At 41.3% G+C, this 20,162-nt stretch overlaps 2 protein-coding genes across 19 annotated transcripts in view; both read right to left on the bottom strand.

The window, feature by feature from the left end:
- mbnl3 (muscleblind-like splicing regulator 3) overlaps positions 1-7,662 on the bottom strand; it is a 41,948-nt gene extending 34,286 nt beyond the window's left edge. For 7 of the 18 annotated variants that reach the window (XR_006925950.1, XM_046850473.1, XM_046850480.1 and 4 more), the window contains exon 1: positions 7,178-7,659. The gene's annotated coding sequence lies outside the window, so the exon portion shown is untranslated. Of the gene's footprint in view, positions 1-6,748; positions 6,823-7,177 lie in introns of all 18 variants that reach the window. The other 11 variants (XM_046850474.1, XM_046850478.1, XR_006925951.1 and 8 more) reach the window with 7 other exon arrangements.
- Positions 7,663-8,502: 840 nt separating this feature from the next.
- Positions 8,503-20,162, bottom strand: hs6st2 (heparan sulfate 6-O-sulfotransferase 2). The gene is made up of 2 exons (XM_046850287.1): positions 18,925-20,162; positions 8,503-9,934 (listed from the first exon to the last, which is right to left on the bottom strand). Exons 1-2 carry the CDS (start codon positions 19,461-19,463, stop codon positions 9,097-9,099), a joined length of 1,377 nt encoding a protein of 458 aa, XP_046706243.1. The 5' UTR covers positions 19,464-20,162; the 3' UTR covers positions 8,503-9,096.

Below are 20,162 nucleotides of genomic sequence, written 5' to 3'. Positions count from 1 at the left end.
TTAGAGGTTTGCAGAAAGGGTGTGGAAGTAAAGCAAGGAGGAGGACAAAGATGTTTTTGGCAGAACCATGATCAACAGCGTCAATTACAGTGGCTTCAATTACCACAAGAGCTGTGAAATATTGTAGCGGGTTTTAACACACAGGAAATGTTTTAGGACAAACACACATGCAGAGCTATGTTCAGCACCATGCTCATGCTCAGTGAATTGGTTAGACAGAGGTGAGGGTGGGAGTGAAAGACAATTCCTCAGCATGGATACTGCATATTGGTGCACTGCACAACACGCTCAATGCAGACATATATGCAGTATACAAGCAACCACAGGCTCAAAGCAATGCCCCTGCAATGCTAATTGTAACACTCCAAGGTTATGGAACTGCATGTACAAGGTCATTATTCATTTAAAGGTTTTTGTCCAGATCGCACAATTGGTACAGTGATATTGCATTGCAGCTATAATAATATAATGCAATGATGTACAGTGAAGCATTCACATGCAGTCACGACACACAATGTGAAGGGGGAAAAAATAGCTGACCTTGTCTGCTAAAAACGAACCATTTAACACTGCCAATCATTTTATGATTAAAATATAGTTTTTAACTTAAAAAAAATACATGAATAGGACAAAGCAAAATTCATTGTCTTTTTTTTGTAGGTCTGACCATCAAGCTGACCTCAGTGCAGACAAAATTGATTTCAGAACTCCTCAACCATGAATGTGCAGCTTGCTTTTGAGAGTTTAGCCACTGCTGAACCCACAGAGCCTGGCACTTTTTTTTTGCTCCTGCGTTCCATGCAAATCCATAAAGCCAAGAGCATCGAGTTTTTTTTTGGTTTTTTTTTGCAGTGTTAAAAAATTAACCCTTCTGTTATTTTCTTTCAATGGTGATTCCGTCCAGCAATTGACTTTGGCACGGAGGTAATGAACATTTCTTGTATGGTTTCATTCATTCACATACACATCGGAATAAAAAAAATAAAATAGATCATGTACACATTAATCATATATGGAGAAAAGTATTGGGACACCTGACTTTTCCAGCCATTTGTGGCTCTCCCAGAAACTGTTACCACAAAGTTAAAGGCACACAATTGTATAGGACATCTCTGGATGTGGTGGCATACATTGTCCCATCGTTTAAACTAAGAGACCCAAAGTTGTCCCAGCATGACAATGGCCCTTTGCAAAAAGTGTGCTCCATGAAGCTATGGTGTATATTGGTTGGATTAGAAGATCTTTAAGTGTCCTGCTACAGAGCTCACACAACTCAACTGTATTGAAGACCTTTGGGATGGATTTAAACACTGACTGCACACTAGATTGCCTCACCTTGCATCTACTATACTTAGTACCTGGCTTTATTAAAACCCCTTATGAATAAATGAGCACAAATCTATATAATCACACATCTTCCCAGAAGAGTGGAGGTTTTTATAACAGCAAATGGGGACTAAATGTGGAATAGGAAAAAAAGCACATAAGAATCTAATGGTCATGGGGCCATAAACTTCTGTCCATATAGTATATAAGTAAGTCAATGTATCCTGCCGCAAACACACCGCAGCAGTTTGTGCAATTCGGCACAATGAGATTGTTGCCAGGGCAGATACAACATATAACTGGAGATTAATTGAAGTCTGAAGTCTAATTGTAAAACTAAAATTCTTGCGAGAAGCTGAGGACTTTTGACTGTTCAGCTTTCAGAACTGAAACCACAGTTCTTAAAATTCAGCAAAGTTGCTTTACAGTTTATCCCCAACTTATATTACTGATTAAAATAACGGAACTGAAACAAATGAACCTCAGTCATGTTAATCATAGAGGAATACAAAAACAACTCTTACAGGAACGATTATTTTTTTACAGAGGAAAAGAAACTGGTTCCAAAATTAAAGTATATTTTGTCATACTTATGTGAATACATTTTATATAGCTGGTGAAGGAGCAGGAGAAGCAGGTGCAATTAGATGACGCAGAAATCACACTGCAATGAAGTTAGATGTGCCATGCTCCAAGCAGTCATGCTTTCCACTGTGCCTCTGTGAAAAATAAAGAAATTGCAGTGGAGGAGTACAGGGTGGGAGCATGCAGAGGCATAGCTTAAAATGGACGCCAGACAGTTGAGGTTGAGGTGAGTAAGAGGAGTGGTTAGGAGACAGGCGCCGGCAGCTGCACGAGTTAAACTGAGAGAGAGAGAGAAAGAGAGAGAGTAAGAGAGAGGAGGGGGAGAGAGAAAGACCATAGCCTAAGAGCAAAATAATTAGGTTAAGTATCTCTAATCCCCTTAGCCTACTCCTGCGCTGCAATCTCCATTCATAAAAAAACCTCCAGCGCCCTGCGTCCACGTAGAAACACACAGTTACGACACACGTTAAATTGACTGAATCCCAGCAAGATCATATATCAGTTTACAGCAAACATGTTTTTTTTCTTCTTCAAAATAGTCAAAATAGTCTGAGCCAAAAACAGCTAAAAGGAAATTAACAAAAACAAACAAGACGCCATTTCTCAATTAAGGAGCGGAACACGGCGGGCGTGCTGTTACAGGAAAATGATCAAGCTCGACATGCTACAGAGAATCCATAAAGCATAAAACATGACATATACCAGTCAGCTTGCATTTCATACAGCTACCAACTGTCTCCAATGAGACCATGTAACACACTGTAGAGGACAGCACTATCTGGTCCCTTCTGCATGACTTAGCTAATATGATTAGCTTGTGTCCCTTTGATTGACAGGGGAGGGAAAGCATACCATCCCTCCTACCCAAGTCCAACAACGTTTTCTTAGACCGCAATTCATGGGTAGCTGTGACATCAGAACTCTGAACAAAAAGGTGAACTCTCTGAACCCCTTATATTAGGGCTGTCAATCAATTCAAATGTTTAATCGCATTATTGTCATGAGTTAAATCATGATTAATCGCAACTTAATATCATTTTTTATCTGTTCTAAATGTACCTTAAATATGGGAACATATATGGGGGCTTTATGTAAATGTATGTTTATTATTACTGAAACCACCATAAACATAGAGAATAAAAAACATAGACATGTTTTAAAGACGGTAGTCATGTTTTTTCCAAGAACTTGTTCATGTCTATTAAACACGAACATAGAAAAAACACGGGTTCTTATTAGTTCTCTTTCTTTTTGAGTCAGTTGCTTAAACAGACAAGTTTTACAATTCTGTTTACATTTTTAGATGACAGGGCAGCTTGTAAAAATACCCTTGTAAATGTTTTAATTATGGTGTTTTAAATAACGTAAATCATCAGGACACCAAACGAAACTTTTGCTATGTTTCCACACGGACGGTTTTAATTGCTGGATCTGTGCATCATGGCGGATTTTGGGGCTTGATATGAGACTTGGCACATCAGGAAAACAAAAATATTTTCGTTGGAGTTTTTTTTGGGGGGGGGGGGTTTGAGTAAAGAAAAAACATTGTGAATAAATAATTTATGTTGAAGGTTTTAATTTTGCCTCTTTTATATACATTTATATTTTTAATAAAAATGGTCAAACGGACACAGGCGCTACATTAATTTAAACATATATATATATATATATATATATATATATATATATATATATATATATATATATATATATATATGTATATATATATATATATATATATATATTCAGTAAAGTTTATGTTTTTGAGACTAGTTTTCTAATAGATATATATCAATTGTTTCCTGACCAGCCTCAATTTCTCTCTTTTGACGTTAATAAGATGAAATAAAATAAAAATCATGATTCCGAGAACCTGGAAAGACCTGGAAAGACTCTCCCATGGTGGAATATGTACTTATATCTTATAGCTATATACTTATTTTTTGCAAACCTGTTTATGTTTTTATTATATTTTTGTAGTGTTTTCCCATATGAGCTGCTTTGTACAAGCTGTTACTATAGATACCGCAGCATATGAACAAGTGCATTAATGGTTAAAAATATTGCACTGTGGTACAAAAAAAGATTATCAGCATTTATAATTATAAAAAGTCTACCCTTTATTAGCATTGTGATGTAAACGGTATCAAAGCTTATAGCTGCTATGAAGAAAAAAAAAAAGACTCTCTTTCTTCTATGATCAGTTGAGCAAAAGGTACACTACACAAACTGTTTTTGATATTATATTTTACTGCCCTTTTACTGATAAAAAACACACTCCGATATATAACAACCTGAGATCGGTTGAAAAGACAACCTGAGATCACTGAGGCAATGCAGATGGTAATTACTGCTAAATAAGACATCTGTGAGATTACAAGTTAATAAAGTACGATAAGCATGAGATTATATGCTTACAGACATGGCCTAATCCGTTATGGCTACAGACTTTATTATATACACCAGCTCTGTGAGCATTCAGGCTTGGTAAGTCTTTTGTAATGATAATAAAGTAGTCACTTCTTTTTGAACGGTTTGAACTCAATTGTGGTAAACACTGAGGCTTCAATGTGACTTATCCTCCTGGTGAACATATATTCTCTGCTCTTTGTCCTTGATTGGCAATTATAGATCGCAAGACGCAGCACCTTTCACATGGCAGAACTAGTCATAGCTGGCTGTCCTCTGGAAAAGAGGAAATGAGGACAAGTCGTATGTGCACAATAACGTCACAAAACGGCGCGGAAACATTGATAAGAGCGCAAAGCGAGCTAGACGAGTGCAAAGTCCACAAGCTCAGAAGGCATATAGGCGAGTCTGGACCTGCAGCGGGTTTACTGTTAACGGCACGCTGTAATGGCACCGCTCTGTACAGCAGAGTGTGTGTGAGTCTATAAAGACCGGTCATTCCTCCATTTCGCACTACTCATCTCTACAACGACCAACAACTCCCCTGTTCCCTTCTGCCGTTCTCCAACCCCGGATTAAAACCTGCATTGGCTCTTCTGTTTTCTTGTTTGCTGTTTACAGCTTGGATAACTAATTATGGCTTTCCTAGTCCTAGTCATGTCCATAAGTAGCCGTTGCCTTGACTGCTTACATCAGCTTGGTGCAATGGTCTAAATGAGGAAGGGCATAACAATGAGAGCACTCAGAGTTAGACGTTCCACCTAAAAACAACACAGACATGTAGAGGCGGATGATTGTGCAAGTGAGTGCTAAGATTAGCTATGGCATTTAATATTCACACAACGGAGCAGGGAGAATATCATACCCCCTGCCCACTATCAAACCCTATATCCGAAAACGCCCTTTCCACTGTACCTAATTACATCATTACGTTACTATTTGGATTTCACGGTGAGATTTTACAAGCATACTGGATCTTTTGCACTTGTACGAAAAGTTGGTAAAACTCTTAAAACCTGGTAATAATGTACATTTACTGAATTCGGCAGACGCTCACAGTTATAAAGAGCGACAGTTATATCTTATTTGAGGTGAGAGTTAAAAGTCTTGCTGAAGCACCAAGCAGTGGCACCTTGGTGGTGCTACAATTTAAACTCACAACCTTCCAATCAGACACCAGAGATTAACCTCTGAGCCAACACTTTTGATCTATTTTTCAAGAAGTCTGTGTTGTTATTAATATTTCGTAACAAAACTCGAGTCGACGAGCTCAAAAGTCTCTTAAGCAAGATTGTCTTTAAAAAGATTTGAATAGGCCCACCCATATATTCAACCCTGGAACACAAAGCTCCACCTGCAAAAAGCAGACTGGTTCAATGAGAGTTAGCATGCTGGCTAGAGTTACCACATCACTTTCAATCACACTTTCACACATTCAACTGCTTGAAAGCCAAGTTACAAGTAAACAAACATATAAACAAGCTAAATTCCCTTCATAGTAATTTATTAACTTGTGAGGAGCCGTGCTATAAAAGGTCTGCCATCTCAGGCTAATCCAAATACACACTTTCAGGTTTCCGAACTTTTATTTTTTCCCTGGTTATGTTTTCTGAGAGAACGCTACCAACTTTTATTTTTATCATATATATATATATATATATATATATATATATATATATATATATATATATACTAGCAAAAGAAAAATGAAAAACATTGACAACTGCACCTTTAAACACTGATAACAGCCAGTGAGAAAGACAGAGTCACCCTCGTTTTCTTATCTTGGCATGGTGCATTGACAAGGCCGCAGTCCACATAGCAGCGAGAAATAAAGAAAAAGTAACGCACCCCAACACACACACACTCGCACACATGCACACAACTCACCCTCTCTGACCCTGACATGCCTCATAACCGTTTACTCTACCACACATTACACACATAACAAGTATGAGCCATGCAGCAGACCCTCTGCCCCATGCGGAAGTGCTGGTGGGAGAGAAAGGGACCCAGAGGGAGAAAAACAGAACACTGGGGAGATCTTGTGCAGGAGCAAAAAGGTCAGTATGGTCAATCAGGACATTTATTTCCTGTGGGCGCGTTCAGCTGTAGGCTGCACCATTACAATAATGGCAACTGGAAGCACAGGAAACGGCCTACAGTAGCTGTAGATGGGGGGGGCACACACACACACACACACACACACACTAACAAGACATTATGGTGGAGAGCTGGACTCCATAAATCTTGAGCAAGTGCTATTTTGAGCAAATTGCTTTCTCTCACTCTCTCACACACACCAACAATATTTTTTAAGCTACGTTATCCCCTATTTATATTCACAGCAATCTCAATCCTGGGTTTTAGATTTCTCTCTTACTGAATAGTTGAACTGAATTAAAAAGGGTCCCTGACTGTTGCTCACCTTTCTGACTCACTGGTTCTCAAAGTGTGTCTACTGAGAAGCTCAACAGCTTGCAACTTCTTCACGCATTTCATCTGTGCACAAGAAAAAAACAACAAACCAAGCGGCTGTCAAATATGCCTTCATGTAAGAAGCCATTAGGAAAATGACATGTTAGAACAGGTATGGTTCAAGGCCATATGCAAAAAAAAAAAAAGAAGAAGAAAGAAAGAAAGAAGAGGAAAAAAGCAATGTTAGCCTGAAGCTCAAAGACACTGGTAAAGGGTTCATGATTTAATTTCGTATTCAGTCTAAGCATTAAACATATGCAGTGTTCACACTGAGCTGTCAGGTACGGACGCGGCGGGCGCGAGCGCAACCCCTGGGTGGATATTATTCAGGCTGAAACACTGGATCGCTAAAACTGCGCCAGAGTGAATAAGCACTTACCTGTGCAGACCTCCCTCTCTCTCTCTCTCTTTCTCTTGTTTGGCTCAGGGGGGAGGAGGAGAAGGATGAAGAGGGGTTGAGTGGTAAATTTTGTAGGTCGGCCCTGGGATTTAATGATTCGCAAATAAGCGGATCATTTTCTATAACCAGCTGCTTGCGTCCTACTCACTGGTGTGTGTGTACGCACGCGCGCGCGCCAGTATATGTGTGTGCGCGCGTGAGGCGCTTTTTCTTTTTCTTCTTCAGCCGTGTTCCTTTTTCACCAAGTTTCCTTGTGTCGGTTTCCTCGGCGGCTTTGTGCAGCAGGCTTTGCGCGACGTGGATCTCAAGGCAGAAAAAGACGCGAAAAAGCGAAGGAGGAAGCGTGGGGCGAACTTGCTAGCGGCGGCCAGACAGCAGGATAGGAGAGGAGAGGAGAGGAGTGAGGGAGGAGGCGGAGGAGGAGGAGAGCAGTGTGCATGGAGTAGTGCACTACAGCGTACACTTCACTTCCTCCATTTTAGGGGAATCCCATTCCTTACTCGAACGGCAAAAAAAGCCTGTTGCAAGGGTGGAGTCGGAAAAACTGAAGAAGGGAAAAAGGGGGGGAAAAGGGACACTACTGGCAGGGGATTGTAACAAAATGCAAACGACATGCGAAAGCCAAATATTCAAATTTATCCTTTTTTTCACGATTATTCACATATTTTAACTAAACTAACGCACATGTCTAAATATAGTTTTATTGCTTATTTTTTAAAGTTTAATAATTCACGCATTGTGTATTTAGACAAGCAAATCTAATCCAAAGCAACTTTGATTACATTTAGTTTTTCATTAAATGTTCAGAAAAGGTGACGTAACCGACACTTTGGCGCCATCTGTTGTTAGAAAGAAGAACTGCAGGTAAATACAGGTCTACGGTTTCATTTTCCAGGTAATAGGCGGTCTCTCAAGACTCGGTCCTGACTGGGTGGTCCTGAATTCTAAACATATTGGGGCATTGCAATTATTTGAGCACCAACCCATTAGGGACTAATATTAAGGTCAAAAAATATTTTTTGGTTCCCTTGGGTCCAGAACCCTTAGCATGATATGTCTCTAACATTACTTTACAATAAATAATGCTAGAATAATGATTTCAAAAACGAACAAAACAGTTAGCAAGCTTTATAAAAAAATAAATTAAAAAACTACCATTTGTTGTCAAAATGTGCAAAGAGCACACAAGCATGATTCTTTATACTTACCTTTCACAAGAAATTAACATTGTGCTGCCTAAAGAAGTTAGACGAAGCAAATTTTCAGTTGTCACCCACAAACCAGGAACATACACACATTCCAGCTACAATTATTATCAAAATTTATTTAAGTAGCAACAAATTGTATTTGATTACCATCATATTCACACAATATATCTGTTCATACAATTTGTAACATAGCTTATGTTAGGAATTACAAATATGATTTGCTACAAGATTTTATATCGAAGCCAGAGGCTACATAATCAGTACAGTAAGAATGCTAAAAAAAGACCACACCCCACCTACAATCAAATGTCGTAGTGAAAGTTCAAATAATAGAAAAAATATAACAAAGAAAAAAACCTTTGATTCAATAGCATTTTTTTTTTACAACATAAATTCAGTTAAAGACCTTAAGGTACACTGGTACATTGAGAGGATTGCAGTGCGCATTGATTTCGTATGGCATTTTAAAAGAAAAAAAAAAAGGCAGACACCAGCAAAATTCACTCAGTTACTACTTGCGTCTTTAGACACAGATAAATGCACTTTTCCAATGTTTAAGATGTTCATCTAGAACACAAAATAGTGTTTTTTTGAGTTTGAATGAGTAGAAAATGCATTTCATGGCAACCTAGTGGAGAATCTAGGAAGGACTGCTGTCCCCCCCATTTTGACCTAAATGCCACTTGATCTTCACCATTGCTCCACGTTATCCAAATAGTCCTCAATCGTTTCATTCTCGTCATCGTCCTCCCACCACGGATCTGATTCCACTTCTACGTCCTCTTCCAGCGTTTTCCCCGTCTCATCCTGTTTTGGCTCAGCAAGCCTGGTGGCTAGGTATTGCCTCGTTTGTGGTGGGGTTTTAGTGGGCTTAGTACCCCTACCCCCTGTCCAGTGTGGCACCTTGGAACGCAACCTACGCCTCTCCTGCTGGCGTCTCTGGCGAGCCTGGCGTCTCTCCTTCTGCCGTGCATACTGGAAGCGCTGCAGGAAGAGGTCACGTGCGTACTCGTACAGCTCTACGTCCCAGGCATTGAGTTCGCGGATACGCTGCTGTATCTCGGTTGCCACGTCGACGCTGGCAGCTCGTGTGCCATTCAGCTGGGTGAAGGGTGCAATGAAAGCCAGGCGAAAGGTACGCTCAAACAAGTACTGTGTCTTGCGTTGGTACTCAGTCAGGCCAAAAAACGCCATGCGTCTGAGGTTGCGCTTGGCGCTTTCTAGTAACACAGCGCCGCGCTGCTGATCGCTCATGACTGATGCATTGTAGCAGCCCACGAGGCTCAGATCAGCCAGCATGCGAGTCTGACGATTGTTGGCCAAGTTGTAGGGGCAAGCCATGAACTCAGTGAGGGAGCAACCTGACCAGTCATCACCCGTATAGCAGCTGGGCAGCTCTGCCAAGGTAGGTGCCCGGCCGTCACACACGTGCAGAGAGGCTTTCCATGTGGCCCCGCGCTGCACATGTCGCCACTCGCTCAGGTAACGTGACACCGGATCCCGCAGGATTGTGATGTAGTAATAGTTCCTGTTGAGAAAGAGAAAAAATGAATTAACACTAAGATAATATAAATTTTAAAACATATATACTGTTGCCAATTCTAACGTCAAAGTTTTTGCAGTTGCCACTGCCAGCAAGCAGCTCATGACTGCAGGTCAACTGTGCTATTAAAGCTAGCTGTTGAAAATCCAATCCTTATACTGTCCCATCCAGTTTTCTAGAAACTTTAACATATAACTGACAATTCCATTCCCATGGCCCTGACCCACGTGTGTGTATAAAAAAATAAAACTTGCGTTACAATAGAATGAACTGACTTTAGATCTACTCAACAGTCTTCTAAATTGAGCTGGTTCTGAACACCTGCATCTGATCCTAGACTGCTTAAGTAAGAAATCTTTAGTCAGTGTAGCACCTGCAGCACCATCACACTGAGTAATGCAGTACTTCCAGGTGCCGAGTCCACTGGTGTTCGCACAGCTGTATAGATGACATCATCCAACACATCAAGCTCATAGCCAAAGTGATTTATAAGAGTGATGCAGCAGGTCAGGATGCTGTCTGAGAATTCGCATGCATAATTAGCAGAGGACATCATGGAGCAGGTTGAGAAGAGCCTGGAGATACGTGCTGGAGAGAAGGGGAATGAAAATCAGTAAGAGTAAGACAGAGTACATGTGTGTGAATGAAAGGGAGGGCAGTGGAGTGGAGTGGTGCAGTTGCAGGAAGAAGAGGTGGAGAAGGTGGAGGAGTTTAGGTACCTTGGGTCAACAGTGCAAAGTAATGGAAAGTGTGTTAGAGAAGTGAAGAAAAGGGTGCAAATAGGGTGAAGTGGGTGGAGAAGAGTGGCAGAAGTGATTTGTGATAGAAGAGTATCTGCAAGAGTGAACGGGAAAGTTTATAGGACTGTGGTGAGACCTGCGATGTTGTATGGTTTAGAGACAGTGGCAGTGACTAAAAGACAGAAGGTGGAGCTGGAGGAGACAAGGTGAGGGAGGTGAGATTGAGATGGTTTGGACATTTGCAGAGGAGGGACATGGGGTATATCAGTAGGAGAATGCTGAGGATGGAGCCACCAGGAAGGAGGAAAAGAGGAAGACCAAGGAGGAGGTGTATGGATGTGTTGGTTTGAAAAAGGCAGATGTAGAGGACAGAGGGGAATGGAGACTGATATTCCGCTGTGGCGACCCCTAATGGGAGAAGCCGAAAGAAGAAAAAGAATAGCAGAGGACCACGAGTGCATGGATTACAAATGCACAGATGCAACACATAATTCACTTAACCTGATTTAATTGTCCAGTGATGCCGCATAATAATGTTGTCTGTCGGGGAACAGCACTGATTATCTATTAGTTATTGCCAATGTCTCACATCATCAGTGACCAGCTACATCAGAATGTGTGTTGATGACATGACCATCTCTAAGACCATCACCACAAGCTCCAACCAGAAGCTGTGTATGACCGCAAAAGTGCAAGTGCTGCTAAAATCTAGAGACTCCGCCTTCAGAGCAGGGGACAAGACAGCCATAAGAACAGCAAGGGCCAAACTGCCCTGAGTCATCAGAGAGGCGAAGCGGTGCGCACACCAAGAGAATCCACTACAACTTTCAGGACAGCGGAGACACCCGATGCATGTGGCAGGGCTTCCAGGTGATCACGAACTACAAGACAGCTTCAACTGCTTGTGACCTTGATGCCTCCCTTCCAGACATGCTAAACGACTTCTAAGCCCGGTTTAAGCGGCAGAACAGCATGGAGGCAAGGAAGACCACCCCTCTGTCTGTCTATCCATGGCTGAAATGAGGAAAACTGTATGCAGAGTTAACCCACAGAAGTCTGCTGGCCCAGACAACGTTCCCGGCAGAGTGTCCTGGGAATTCGCAGAACAGCTAGCAGATGTTTTCACTGAAAACGTAAACATCTCCCTAATCAGCGCCGTTGTTCCTACATGCCTCGAAACAACGACCATCGTCCCTGTGCCAAAAACATCTACAGTCTCCTGCCTCAATGACTAATGTCCCATCGCACTCACACCCAACATGATGAAGTGCTTTGAGCTCGTCATTAAGCACATGAAAACCCAGCTAGCACCCTCACTGAACCATACAGTTTGCGTATCGTCCAAACCGCTCCACGGACGATGCCATCTCTACGATCCTCCATCTGGCCCTCACCCACCTGGACTATAAGGACACATACGTATGAAAGCTGTTCATAGACTTCAGATCAGCATTCAACACAATCATCCCTCAGCACCTGATTGAGAAGCTGAGCCTACTGGGCCTGAACACTTCCCTTTGCAACTGGATCAGGAACAGCATCTCCAGCACCACCACACTGAGTACTGGGGCCCCTCAGGGCTGCGTGCTCAGCCCACTGCTGTTTACTCTGCTGACTCACGATTGTGTAGCAATGCAAAGCTCGACCATGGTGGGTCTTATTAGCAAGAACGATGAGGCCAGCAAACAAAGAGGATGTAAAACAGTTAACAGCCATTCTTCACTGATCATCGATGGATCCTCGTTGGAAATAGTCAAGAGCACTAAATTTCTTTGTGTACATCTGGCGGAGAACCTCACCTGGTGACTCAACACCAGCTCCATCACTAAGAAAGCCCAGCAGTGCTTCTACTTCCTGCGAAGGCTGAGGAAAGCCCATTTTCCTCCTCCCATCCTAGCCATGTTCTACGGAGGGACCATCGAGGACATCCTGAACAGCTGCATCACTGCCTGGTTTGGGAGCTGCACCGTCTCGGAATGCCGGACCCTACAAGGGATGGTGAGGACGGCCGAGAAGATCATCAGAGTCTCTCTCCCGTCTATCAAGGACATTTACACCACACGCTGCAATGCTGTTGGCTTTGCGGTTTTTTCACAACACTCTTGGTTATTATTCTCTTTTTGCACATTGTACTGTATAACATATACAATAGGTGTACTGGTTGACACTGTTTTGTGTTGTCTTTGCACTGTTTGCACCAGGTTGTACTTTATGTGGCGAGGACACTAGTCCTTAACCCTGTGTTTCCTGTGATTATTGTTGTATGTAGCACCAGGGTTCAGGAGGAACATTGTTTCATTTCACTGTGTAATGAGTCAGCTATATTTGATTGAAATGACAATAAAAGCTTCTTGACTCTTGAGTGTTTGCACTCGGTTGGACACGATGCACTTTATGTGGCAGGGACAATTACTTTAGTCCCTAGCTTTGTGTTCTGTTATGTAGCTTTATGTTGTGTGATGTCACTCTGTGTTGTTTTATGTAGCATCAGGGTTCTGGAGGAACGTTGTCTCATTTCAGTGTGTACTGCGTCAGCTATATATGGTTGAAATGACAATAAAAGCTTGTTTACTTGACATTGATTACATCGTCCCAGCCAATTTGGTGTACAAGATCACTCGTTTGAGGAAGGATTGGAAACTGGAGAGGTGTAATTTTAAACAGCTTGTAATATCAGCTCAGATTTCCCAAAGCAATACTTGTTCTTTATTTACATTTATTTACCCTCTATATTCAGAGCACCAACAATACTCTAAATTATGATGGTCATTAAAGGAGGATAGAAATAAAAGATCAAAGAGATAAATAAGGCTTAAATTAATTCTTTACAAAGTGAAAAAATAGGCTATACCTCAAAAGTGTTTATTCAGGCAGCAGCTACTTAATTCAAAGTAGTAAGTGGATTCAATTTTGATTCACGATGTTGGGGAGGGAAGAAAAATAAACTAAACGAAAACCTCAGTCAAGAAACAGGAAACACACACACACCGCACTCCCCGACATGAACTAAATGTTCACTTTGTTGTATCTTTTTGTTTTTCTTGTCTGGGTGTATTGTGTTTTACTGCTATTTATGGTTTTGATGGATTGTCTATCTCGAGCTCATTCTCCATCTACGTAAAGGATGTGCTATCTGCTTAACATTAATATTGAAATACCTGTAAATGATTTCAAATAACCACTAAGAGGTTCACATTATGGAACTGACTGGTTATAATACCTACATTTGACTGGTGTATCGACTGCAAATCAAAAATATGAAAATATGGTTGAACACCTTGTCCATGTACAAGAGGCTACTGTGGAGGGTTAATCTTATTATTTGGACTGGTTTAGGACAGAATATTGGACAGTTTTGTGCTCAAGTCTCATAACCTCTGGATGTAACTTTGGTGTCACATTTGGAACATTTGGTGTCACCCAGATGAGGATGGGTTCTTTTACTAGTGGCTCCTCTCAAGGTCTTTTCTTCCCATTATCACCTCACCGTTGTCCCGCATCAGAGGTAAACTTGATATTTGTAATTATTTTTATAAAGCTGCTTTGGGAGAATGGCCATTGTTAAAATTGCTATAAGAATCAAACTGAAATGAAATTGATACACATTTGAGGTCACAAGTTTACAAATACCTTGCAAAACATGAACGAAATGAACCAGTTTGAATATTTACATACGCTTGACCCTTAATACTGTGTTGTACCGGGGTGATCAAAATTCCCGTTCTCGTTAAGATGATCTCCAACAACTGCAGATTCTTTAGTTTTCCAGCATCTTCTGCATATTTGGCCCCTTTCCAACAGTATAATGTTGAGACCCTGTACTGATGTTTAAATCAGTATTACTACACTATACTACACTAAACAGTATTATTATACTATACTGCTTACTGTTTACATGCTGTCTTTTGCACCTCTTGACTGCTGCTGTTTTTTGCACTACATTGTTCTGGTTATATTCACTCCCGGGTATAGTTTTTAGGTTTACTGGTCGGCGCTATATTTGTTTTTTGTCTTGTCTTGTCTTGTGTTGTCTGTCTGCACTGTTTTTTGTCTGCACTCGATGCACTTTATGTAGCTTTGTGTTGTGTTGTAGCTCTATGTTGTTTAGTGTAGCACCAGGGTTCCAGGGGAACGTTGTCTCGTTTTTAATGTGTACCACTGTGTATAGTAGAAATGACAATAAAAGCCTCTTGACTTGACTTAAAATCCCCTGGTTCATAATGTATCATGTTATTTTCTGAATCGGTGAATGTCTTCGCCTTTTATAACAGTTGTGTAAACTTATGACCTCTGCTGCAAGACAAAAGACGAGTAAACCAGTTGATTCCTGACAGAACAGGTTGGATTTGTTCAGCGATATAGTACACAGAAGAGTAATCATTACATAAAGCTCTGAATCCAAATATAGTTCATATTAGAGCTGCAAGAGCTGTTTTGATACCTTTTCCTATACTATATTGTGGCAGAAATGTTGAACATTTTTTTACTCGTCTGTATTCAGTGAATCGAACAGCTGTAGCATTAAAGCACTTCAATCTTACTAGAGTATAAATCAACACGTAACAATAATGGGATGATGAATGCTTCAGGATTGATCGATTCTGCTGCTATGTCTCACAACTCTCTACTGGGGGTTCATTAGATAGAAAGAAAAATTCGATCCTGCACATCGTTGTTTGCACTTTATGTCGTATTGTGTACTGCTCTGCGTTGCACCATGAGAAACTACATATACAAGCTATACAGATGATTAAAAATAAACACTGGTCTAATTCTGGCCACCATATAAATGGTTACAATCAGTCTAAAGACTTAACAATGCCACAGTATCATGATTGTAGTTTTTTTTTTATAAATCAAACATCCAGACATTCATTTGAACATATCACAGTGTCAAGCAACCTAGTTATCCATTCAGACATTTCATTAGACACCAGACTGAGAAACGAACAGCATAAGATATATGGCAATTGGGATTTAAAAATGTGTGTGTGTTGTGAGAAATATCATAGTAAACCACGGACATATAAACCAGGCCTAACTCACTTACTTGCATGTGGAAATTGGCTTGCTAATGTAAAGATGAATTTCCCTAGATAGTAAATAAACATAAATATTTAGATACCTCTGATGTTTGTGCTATTGTTGGAAACCCGTGCGGTGCAGATATACAGTATGTATTTGTGTGCTCTGGCTAGACTGCATTTTGGGTTCATGCTGAAATTTCTCAGAGCACAGCTGCAGCAGCAACCCTGCTTTGTAGTATTATGTATATGTGCCTCTGGGCCAATAATGCATAGGGCATTAAAGACACATGGACTATCCCTGTATAAACAAGACATGTTTCAACATGTGGGGGGGCATATGTGTGCATGTGTTTATGATACTAAAGAAGAGCAGGAACAGACAACAAACCAAATCAGTGCAAACTTCTGTGTAAATCCCTACACTGCAAAACATTCATTATGAGCACAAAATCTGACCTATAATAAACACAACCTTGTCGATTGTTGGGATGGAATGAATATAAATGTTTTGTAAAACGTTGGGGGATGTCTGAACTCGTTTTTTCGAGAGTTTAATTCTGGCAAACGATTGTCTGCTTTTCCGCTGTTGAGTCAGAAAGGTTGCGACACCATCACAAATGAATTACTTGACTGTCAAGAAGATGAAATTCAAAGCAGCGTGGTAAAATATCGGTGTTCAAAACAATGGTGCATTAAACAGGCGGCACCATAAGCTCATGTTACTGCTTAACAGTGCATACACAAACTCTAGGTCACGTCTTACAGTCTCATACAGTATGAGGCCGCAACCATTAGTGCTGCATAAATCAGCAGTTATGCAAGTGACTTTACCAATTATTTACCCATCTATTTAATTTCATTCGTTTTGAAATTTAATCTAATGATACAACTTTTATTGGTCCAAAAAAAAAATTGTCGGTATTGTGACACTCAAACACTAGAACACATTTTACATAGGGAAAAAACATCAGGATGTGCCGTTATAGGAAAATAAACAACACATACTCGCAAACAACAACAAATTCCAGTGTTACATTTAAAATACAAAAAGAGGCTCACTAGCAATACTGTGCACATTTACATTTATGGGGTTAGGGAAAGACAATTAACCAGATCGACTTGCAAGGATCTCGTTTATACGCAGAAAAGGGCTATGGGATTAGTTTAAGGACCCAACATCAGCATCTTATTAGTGTTGGGATTTGAACTCGCAACCTTCTAAACCAACATCCAATGTGTTTACCCAATACCACTTCCCGGTGTATATAGCCAGGTCCAATAATGTGTTGCGAACAACATAGGAGCCATTTAAACGTCCACCTGTGCCTTCAGAATATGTAAATAAATGTAAATGCTCTAATGTAAATAGAATGGTTTTCATGTCAGCATGCCTCGAACAAACGCCTGACTCTCGTTTTAAACACATTACACTTTACCCTTGAGGACTAAGGATGTATTTTGTGTACTACACTTATCAATAATGCAAGATGTCTTTCAATCCATTTAGTTATGCAAAAAGCCCATCATGCAACCGGAGCTGCATTCATTCAATTTCTGCCTCTTTCACCCACTGAAATATTATCACATATTTTAGTACCAGCTTTAGGATGCAAATCAAAGCAGGAGAATGCAAGATTACTCAACACTGACATTTCTGCAAAGAAAGTATTTGGAACAGTAGAGGAAAAGTGCACAGATGGCATGATACATTCAAGCGAATATAAAATTGGAACGCACTGGGACTTTGTCCAGAAGCCCAGGACTGCCAAAGGGCATATCTTTCAAACCCAGTTACATTTGCATAATAGCTATTTTCATTTGTTTATTCATCTTGAATAAATGCTTTATCCTGATCACAACTGTGGTGGAGATGGATCCCTTCCTCAAACCTGAAAACACTGGGAGCAAGACAGGACTACAACCTGAATGGGACATTGGGGTATCACTGGGCATCATTCGTGCTCAGACATACACACACATTTGCATGCTCATTAACAACTAGGGCCAATTTTGACTATTGCTATAGTTTTCAGGAGGAGAACCCTGATGAAATCCACAAAAAATTTGAAGAAAATCCAAAGATACAGAAGTTAAACTGATCAAATAGTGATGGGGCAACACTTCATTTAAATAGAAAGTGTAATATGTAATAACTAAACATGCTACTCCAACATAGCAATGACCCTGTTCCAGGGTTTGGTGTGGTTGAACTGCAGAGGCCGGAAGTGCTCCCCACCTAAATCCCACTGAACACCTTTGGAATGAACAGGAACACAGACTGTTCACCAGGTCTCCTCACCCGACAAATGGTACCAGACCTCAGTAATGCTCAAGTAGCTGAATAGACACAGCCCCACAGCACAGCCTTACCCTATACTGGTGGTTATGTAAACAGGAAAGGGAAAAATTCTGGATTGATGTATGGCATAAAGTGTGTTCATGCATCCTCTTTTAAGGCATTTAATTTAATTTGCAGTTTCTCCAATTAAGGGGAACTCTGATTTTATTGTGTGGTGGTCAGGGTCTTGTTTCCTATTTTGTAACATTCTCTCTTATTTTACCAACAGTCCATATACATCCGGGAACTAAGGCATTCAGTTGTTGGAGTTTTACAAGGGGAATGTTGTTCCATGTGTCTGACACAGGATTCTAGCCGTTATACAGTCCAGGGTCTTTTTTGTCATATTTTTCACTTCATGATCTTTGATCTCTCTCGCTCTCATTTTATTATATTATATATAAAATAATAAAATACCTTTAGCTTTGCCTCTTTGGAAAACCAATGGCAATGCCACTGTTTTTGTATTTATTTATTTATTTTAAGGGCAGCTCACATTCACAAACCTAAAAATAAGGATGAACTTGAAATGTTCTGAGCAGTTTGTCCAGGCCTGGTGTAAACAGTGATTAGATGTTATAAGAGCCCCAGAGGGTTATCAATGACCTCTTGGTGGCTTTTTGTCTCAGCGCATCTGGTTTCTCAGTGGATTTTTGTTTCACTGAGAAATCGTGCAGGTAGTAAACAATGTAAGGAGGAGGAGGAGGAGGAGGAGGAGCGCTCAGGTCCATCAGGATTAGGAGTGAAACAAAAGTGTGATACACACAGCAGGATGAATGAATCTATTCCGAATAATAAGAAGTGTGCGTGTGAAAAAAAAGTGAGAAATAATCTGGACCTGAAGTTATAACACAACGGGCGCTGACTCACCGTAGGCTTTTGCGCGGTTGGAGAGTCTCTCTGCTGTTCATCTTGGCCGGGACGCAGTTGGTCAGTTCGGTCCAGTCGGCGTGCAGTCCGCAGCTCCAGCCGGTGGAAAAGCGCGAGAAGAGCCACGTTTCCTTCTTCCCGGGCCGGTAGCACGTGCACTTCTTCTGGCCGACGTGACACTCGCACGGGCGCTCGAGCTGAATATTGCGGACCAGGTGGCGGCCGAACGTGGTGCCGCCGGTCTTCTGGATGTGCAGGAACACGATCACGTCGTCGCCCTTGATGTTGAAGTCGACGACGCGGTCCAGGTCTTGCTGCGTGAAATTGAAGCGCGGCACGAAGCGCGCCAGAGCGCCGTCCTCCGCGACGTACGGATCGCCATCACGCCCGTCGCCGCCGCCGCGCAGCTCGGAGAGCGAGCCCAAGTGGAGCAGCTGGCACTCGGAGCCTGGGCACACATACTGCAGCACGATCACGGCGAACAGCACGAGCATGAGCAGCCCGATCAGGACGCGACTGTAGCTGGACTTTTCATCCATCTTCTCGTTGAAAGATGGGAAGCATTACTCACTGAGACTCAGGCTCGCTTACCCCCTTACTGCCCTGCTTCTCTTACCCTTTACTCACTGCCCTGCCTCGTGTACCCCTTATTTACTACTCTGCCTCACTTACTGCCCTGCCTCAGTTACCCCTTATTTACTACTCTGCCTTACTCACTGCCCTGCCTCAGTTACACCTTACTCTATGCCTCGCTTCTCATCGCTCTGCTCAGGACGCTTTGATGCCCAACAAACAAACAAACCGAGACTGGTTCCACTGCTTTCCTGCACCAAACCGACCACAAATTCCTCCCTGATCGCAAACTCGCAGCTTTACCACACACCCGGGGTTAGAAATTCACCTTCCCGTTTCTAATATCTCACCATAAAGCTGTAAATAAGATCCCGAAGCGTCGCAGACTCAATCGCGGATTCACACAATTCGACTCTGACCCCCTTTTTTTCCCAGCAGAACTTGCGTCTGTGTTTGTCGCTTCTAGATCTCCAAAATAAAAGTGTATCATACCGCCCTCTACAGGTTGGTGTTATTATTATCGAAAAAGCACACAATTCCAGTAGTTGAATAAAATGACAAAAGCCCTGCAAAAATCTAGTAAAAAGAACTAGTACAAAATACTTCCTTTATAAATGTACGTAAAATGTAATATTAATAGCAAATAACAGACTATACTAGATAAT

The sequence above is a fragment of the Silurus meridionalis genome, chromosome 5 (assembly GCF_014805685.1).
Source record: "Silurus meridionalis isolate SWU-2019-XX chromosome 5, ASM1480568v1, whole genome shotgun sequence".
Classification (NCBI taxonomy): Eukaryota; Metazoa; Chordata; class Actinopteri; order Siluriformes; family Siluridae; genus Silurus; species Silurus meridionalis.
Note: the sequence above shows the minus strand (reverse complement) of the source record. Positions and strands in the feature narration are given on the sequence as shown.